The sequence below is a fragment of the Phanerochaete carnosa genome (assembly GCF_000300595.1).
Source record: "Phanerochaete carnosa HHB-10118-sp unplaced genomic scaffold PHACAscaffold_1, whole genome shotgun sequence".
NCBI lineage: Eukaryota > Fungi > Basidiomycota > Agaricomycetes > Polyporales > Phanerochaetaceae > Phanerochaete > Phanerochaete carnosa.
In genome coordinates, this window is record NW_006767628.1 from 2,050,798 (window position 1) to 2,058,022 (window position 7,225).

General features: G+C 38.6%; 2 protein-coding genes across 2 annotated transcripts; both read right to left on the reverse strand.

Annotated features, from left to right (window-relative positions):
• Positions 1–3,724: 3,724 nt before the first annotated feature.
• PHACADRAFT_83946 (uncharacterized protein) lies at positions 3,725–3,937 on the reverse strand (the record flags this gene model as incomplete). Its single annotated transcript, XM_007390080.1, has 1 exon — positions 3,725–3,937. One exon carries the CDS (start codon positions 3,935–3,937, stop codon positions 3,725–3,727), a length of 213 nt encoding a protein of 70 aa, XP_007390142.1.
• Positions 3,938–5,076: 1,139 nt separating this feature from the next.
• PHACADRAFT_189816 (uncharacterized protein) lies at positions 5,077–5,645 on the reverse strand (the record flags this gene model as incomplete). Its single annotated transcript, XM_007390081.1, has 3 exons — positions 5,077–5,102; positions 5,333–5,473; positions 5,522–5,645. 3 exons carry the CDS (start codon positions 5,643–5,645, stop codon positions 5,077–5,079), a joined length of 291 nt encoding a protein of 96 aa, XP_007390143.1.
• Positions 5,646–7,225: the final 1,580 nt, after the last annotated feature.

The window sequence follows — 7,225 nt, forward strand, 5'->3', positions numbered from 1 at the left end:
TAGGCTGTTATTTCAGTATTCTTAGCTTCAAAATCAATGTACCAAACTCAAATTTAATTCTATACAGATTTCATATGCTACACAACATATTGATAGCTCTGTACAAGCATAATATTTAGGAAAAAAGAAAGAAAAAAAGAATGGCCCCAATGAAAATTGAACCCCAATGTTACTACTTTCAAGCTATTTATTGAAACATGCACATTTTAACCACTGAGCCATAAAGTTCACATAAACTATACACTTCAAGATTTCTATATACACTCAGCTAACAACTTACAAATAATTTCTAAGTGCAATCTAGAAGTTTAACACATATTCACACTTCTAGGTCTAAATATAACTGTTGCCTTTGTATATAATGCTAGATGTACAATATTTGATACAACTGTCATTTGCTAATATAACAACCTGTAATATATACAGTAGCTTTTTGCAATAGATTATCAACTATTGTTTTAGCTATTGAATGTGCTGGTTAAAATAACATGTTGTTAGTATGCATATAGTAATAAATAAAGTGCAGAATGAATATGACATTCTATAACACAAATACAATTATATATAGCTTATTAGCGAGTATTTAGCAAAAAAAAACAATTTGCTGTTCTTGCAATAAAATCATAGATGCTAGTGTATGTATATAAAATATGTTAGTGATGTTAGAAGCTGTATATATTATCTTTTGCTCTAAAACTAGCATTTTATAGTACTACTTGTGTTTATATAATGTATATGAGATATAAACTTAAAAAATCCTTTAAATGATCTATTTGTATATTTAAAGATGCTAGGTATTTTTGAACGCTTAATTGGCGCTTAAATAACACTTTAATACATTTTAAAAACAGCTTCATTATTAAATATAGTTTAATAAAATGTTACAAATTAAATTTACTTTTATGGCTTACTTTCAATACTTATAAGATTTAGCTAATGTTACTATTAATTACATTTTTTTGTACTACAAATACAATAATTAGATTTGAAGCTAAAATAAATAAATATATTAGCACATAATAAAAATCAGCACAAGTCAAAACCAAACTTATTAACAGTAGTTAAAGTAAAAACAAAAAAGTAAAAAAAACTAGGTAAAACTGTAAATAATTTTATACATACTACCACATATATAATGACCGTTTAAATAATGCATAACACTATAAAGAAAGATCAAAGTTTTGCTACTTTATTTTAAATTACTTTGGCAAACTAAATAGTATATATATAACTCTTACACTAAAATACTAGTAGCATCTTTCTCAGGTATTATTTTGATATAGATATTGAGTGTGCAAAAGATATAGCAAAAATGGGTGGACAATAGGTAGATATTATAAGAACTATAAAATACTATAGTTCACAAGATCAAATACAATTGTGCTTTAGCAAAATTTTATACTATGTGACACTGCTATAATATATTAAAGATATAACACATTATTGAAATAGCTAAGCTATGGGAATATTTATATTTGTTAAATAATGAAAACATGCACATACACTTATCTCTAAAAAGCACTGATAATAGCTGAAGCATTGATAATATTATATCAGATGTCTCTTTTAATAGAGAATATTTTGTACATTTAACATGAAAACTTTAAACTTATATTTGCAGAGCAAATTAGTACTAATAGTATACTAATAACAAACAGTAAACTAATATGTGTAAGTAATATGTAGCTAATATATATAATATGCAAAGGACTCATAATTAATATTCAAAAAGCAGATTAATATTAGATTATATTAATAACAAGCAATGATCTATTAAGCATATATAATGTGTAGCTAATGTGAATAGCATTCAATGAACTTACAGCTAACATATTGAGAACAGATTAACATTTATAGTATGATATTAACAAATACTGAATTGCTTAGGAAAATAAGTAAATATCTAATAAGAAGAGTATACAAAAAGTGTATAAATAGCATTCTAAGAACAGATTGAATGTATCTTTTACAAAAATAACATATAAAGAACTTGTGATTAGTATTGAGAAAGCAGATTAGCAAATATAATGTATCTTTAACACGAATAGTATACAAAGAACTTATGATTAACACTCAGAGAACAAATTAACAAATATAATGTAACTTGAACAAATAGTGAACTGTTTAGCAGATATAGTGTATAGCTAACAAAAATGGAATAATCAGAACTTCAAATTAGTATTCACAGAATGAAATAACAGTTTTAACATTTTATGACAAACAGTAAACTAATTAACATATTTAACAAACTAAAAGTTTTGCACTAATGAAGAGAAAACAAATTAGCTGATACAAGATGCAGTTACTGTATCTAACATATAAAGTGTGTTGGCTAAACTCATTTAACTAATTGCCTCTCATCTAACAAAGCAAGAATAAAATAATATCTTACAAATATTGAAAGAGCACCTATTACTGCTAATTACTGTTAAATTAACAAACTGGGTTTTTCCAGATGTAGCAAGGGCAGGATTTGGTGAGCGGTTGCAGGAAGGGCAAAGAAAAGGCACGCTTGGATAACCATGCTGACTTCGGCTTCACCAGGCCCTTAGATGCTGGTGTACCCAGGTAAGTTGTAAACTTAGAAAATGCACCGCAGAAAGTGATTGTTAATGGCATAGTGATACGTAGCAAACTCACGCATGGCACCATACAAGAGATGCAAATGCTCTAGGCTCATCAAAGCTGCTCTGAACAGCCTGTCATCATCGACAATGGCAGTGTGCAGGCAACAAACCTCGACGTTAAGGCATCTTAGTTCCTTGTTCGCACGAGCAACATGCCGATACATTTTGATCATTTCATGAGCAACAGGCTGTACCCATAATTTTTGACGGAGGTTGTTCTTGGTATTTTGAAGGAGTGAAAACTCCAAAAAGGCATAGTGGATGACTTCTAACCAGGCCGCGGTGGGTTCATCATTGTGGCTATAGCATTGTACTTGGTGATAGCTTTTTTGATCATATTGGAGCAAACCTGAAGCAACTCTGCAATATGTGTGCACATCTTATAACCTGCAACACTAAGCGTTAGTTAAATGTATGGGTATAGAGCACCTACTGATATGCGAGACATTGAGCTTCTAGAGCTTAAAGAGCCACAGCATAACTAGCTGATGAAGCTTGTCAAGGGCACATTAGTACATACGCTTGTGAATGTACTTGAGAGCTTCTTGGTAAGTGGACATTGTCAGATCCCAGTGTTCCTAAATATCTATCTTGATTTTGAGGTCAATGATCTCCGTGCTAGTGTGGTCGTATTGCTCTGCCACAACCTGTTGCTTTGTTTCCAGCCTGCATGTTAGTGTAATATCACAGCTGTAGGTCTGCTTGTCTGTTGAGAGCATATAGGTGAGAAAGGTATTTTGTGCCCGTTGAAGCCTCAGTTCTGGGTTATGAAGCTTTTAGAGCAGCTCGACGTACAACATTGTGTAGACATCATACTCTGGCTTATTACCCAGCATAGTGAAGTATGTGAGCTCTTTGTCACGCCATCAAGTGATATTGCCTACAGCAATTCTTTGCTGGTCTATGCTGTGCCCAAGAGCCTGGCCTTCAATGTCAATAATCTTCAGCACTTGCGTATAGTTGTCGAGAATGAAATCACCGGTATTTTAGCACTTGTTGATGTTCCATTGCTTGAACCATGCCTCTGTTAGAAGCCGACGGTGGTAAGCAGAGGCGTATCAAATAACAGGGGCAAGATTGTTCGATGTGCTAAAGATTCACTCCATGGTTTCAAAGTCTTTGACACCGGTGCCCTCTATGACGTTCGGGTGAAAGTGCAGTTGACAGACGTGAGAGTGTGAATAGCTGTGGAATACATTCACACACATGTGCACATGCTTTCGGGTGTACTCTGGACTGAGGGTGCTGTTCTTGACAGTTATTTCCATGGAACAGCCAAAGTCATAATTGGTGAGCCAGTCATTGAGCATCACTTCGAGGACCTTCGTGACAATGGCCAGTGGATATTTAGCTCTGTACAAGTGTGGTCAATAAGATATGTGCTGAAAAAAGCGAGATACTGACAATTCACCACTGCGCACCATGTTACACAGCTATAAAATAAAGCCATGATGGCATGCAGAGGCAAATACCCCTGACTCATTGTACATTTTCCACATCTTCTTCTTTGACTCCGCGGCAGCTGCTTTTCAGTTATTGACACACTGCTCAAGAAGCCTATGCAAGAGCGTGGCTTGTACTCTGTCAGTAGCATCTGTGTTGCCGGCAAGTGCTGTGGAGTTGCTCATGTTGCTAGGAAGTGCAGTAGCCTGAGGATTGCTAATGAGTGTGGTGGCATTGCTTGCAAGAGTGGTTGGAACAGTGGCAGTGTGTCTGCTGCTGTCATTGGCTTTATGTCTCTTGAGAGCTTTGTTTCGTAGCGTCAGCGCGACGCCATCTGTGGGATCTTCTTCAGTCTCGTCAACATCCTCCCAACTGTCACCCTCATCTTCATTCTTGCCATTCTTAGAGGCAAGGTGAAATTGATGCCAACTAACACTTGATTCCTGCGATTTACAACCTGCAACCTCGTTTGTGAAATAGTTGACATATGATGTAGGCAGCTAGTAGAAGCTATTGCTGAGGACTCGCATGTCATCTGTCACCTGTCACCCGTATTGCAACTGTTGCCATTTGTTTGAGGCTATTATTACCATTGAAAGACTACAGTTGGCTGAAGGACAGAGAGGGTTCATTTTTTAGCTAGGTTGATGGTGAGATTTGCATGGGTGTAAAGGCACAATACTTGTACCTTGTAGCAGCAAGCATGGCAGGAATTTAACAGCTGCCAGTCTGGGCTGTTTCATCCAAGAACAGCTTGTAGCCATTGTTTTACTATGCAAGTGATGCGGAGGTACACTTCAAAGGTATCCACGAACACCTTGTGGAGAATGTTGCGGTACGGGATCTGTGCGCGATGTCAGTCAGGTATAAACAAGTTGAAATGCCAAGACGTATCATGTAATAATCACATATGACCTTTGCAAATGCTTTTATACTAAATGAAGGTTTTTGCTCACAGAGCTGGTATAAAAGGTCCAAGGTCATGGAGATGGCCACTTCAGGCCGTCTAGATGTTGTCGTGAGGGTCCGTGCCTAAGAAGATTGAGAGCAGGTGAGAAGCTGTCAGCAGAGTGAAAGACAGTGATATCCTTTTGCAGGTTGAAGAGGTTGTAGACTTTGACATGATACATGGATTGCGGTTGCTCGCAGCTGGGTTTTGCAGCTGTCAATATGCTGACGTGCATCACCTGGTGGTACTGATGCTAAGTCCGGCTCGGAGGATGATAATTTGGCAGTGCAAGGTGTGGCTGGCTCTACCATACTTGGTGAGTGCTCTGAAGGTGGGGTACTTCCAATGAAGGAGCCGGTCGGTGAAAGAGTCAAGAAGAGGGCTCTACGAAGGTTCTTTGCGGAGCTGTCATTGTTGCCATCGTCATATTTGTTTGAACCAGTGGGATTTCCATCTGCATGCATTGTCAGTTAGAGCAAAGTCCCCTGAGCAAATAACTTACTGAGACCGTAGCACATCATGAATGGCATGTTGAACTCTGGAGCAGTGGGCATTCCATTGTTGACACCGTCTTGATCAATACCAAGCTGTTCCAAGCCGTCTTGTGTAGCAAGGTCAACGTCCATTTGACAATCTTTTTGTGTGCCTTGTTAAATGAGATTGATGGTTTCCTGGCTATATCCTAACATGGCGAAACATGCCTCTCAGCGAGGCCATATCACGAGAGGGACACTGAAAACTCACCTGCAAGGATGGTCTGCATTCACTGCTCCATTTATTTCTTCTCTTTAACAAGTGCTCTGGGTCCTAAAGTCTTTGATATCACCCCGCTTATCGTAGTGATCTTGTTGAACCTGTCTTTCTATGGCTTGAGGAATGTCATCTTCTTCACACCTTTTCCGCCCTTGCTAGTTGCTGAAAAAGACCGCATATAGCTTAAACAGTAGGATACAAAGGATATTGCAGCTTATGATGAGAGGAGAATAAGGGGAAAGGTGAGAGGGCGTAATGTTGGTCAAAGTAGCAAACAAACAGCAGGCACCAGTTTGCTAAATTGTATTCACTTAGCCTGCACGCTCACAGGTGCACTCACCGTCCACTTGTCCTGCAACACTGCTGGCCCAAACGATGCCGAAAGATCTTCACCAGAGTGGCAAATGATCCATGCTGGCAGAAGATATTAGGTTGGTGGTCTTGGGTAGTGAGAACATATTGAGTGTATTCAAATGGCACAAGTGAGTGTTTGAGTGTACGCAGATCAATTTCTGCTGATTACTTGTCTCACAGGTGGCCCTTGCACCCCACCAGTTCTAACTCTAGTCCTTTCCCCACGACAATTGTCTGTATCTCAAGCTGGCAGACATGCACCATTGAAGTCCTTGTGCCATTCTTCCAATTGATCTGCAACAATGATTTTTCTCAAGGTCAACTGCTTAAGGCAATCAACGAGCTCACATCTGAGAGCAATCAAGTAGCCGTAACTGCCCTAACAGCAATATTTTTGTACTACTATCCTTGTTTGGCTTCTAGTGACAGCTAAGAAGCCATCTATTCAGCATAGTATATACTGTGTATTCGTTCAGATATAACCTTTTTCACTCAACTCTAACCAGGGCTGACGCACGCATACAATATGATGGCCAAGAGAACCCCAAGCTGCCAAAGAAGCAGACAACCCTGCTCTCCACCATCAAATATATGATAGTGCAAGGCAAGGATTTCGCTCACTTGCAATCTTTGGTGGACTCAAAGTTTAAGTTCAACAAGTTCCTGCAAGCCATCAAAGACTCTGCGAGCATCGATCAAACAGAAGAAGGCACACGCAGGGATTATGGCGAGGGACAGGCTTTGGAGTCTCTTTGCAGGCACTAAAATAAGAGTAAGGCAAAGATCTCTAGCAGGCCGTCAGCAGGTTAAGAACGCCGTGTTCGTGGATCTTCATTTGCACAACGTGCAGCTGCTTCGTAGCAAGACCCCGTTGAGATTCTCACTGACGGCGAGATCTCAGACAGTCCAACAGAGCATATCTCTCGCAAAGGCAAGACCACAAAAGGTGGGTATTCGTTGTTCTATTCCGCATACCAGCAAAGATTAATATCTTATTTGCTTGGCAATGTCAGCTTCTGAGCCTGGAAGATATGACCCTTTTCTCACCGAACAGCACTTGTGCCCTCGACAGCGTCGACAGCATCAGCGACACTGAGAC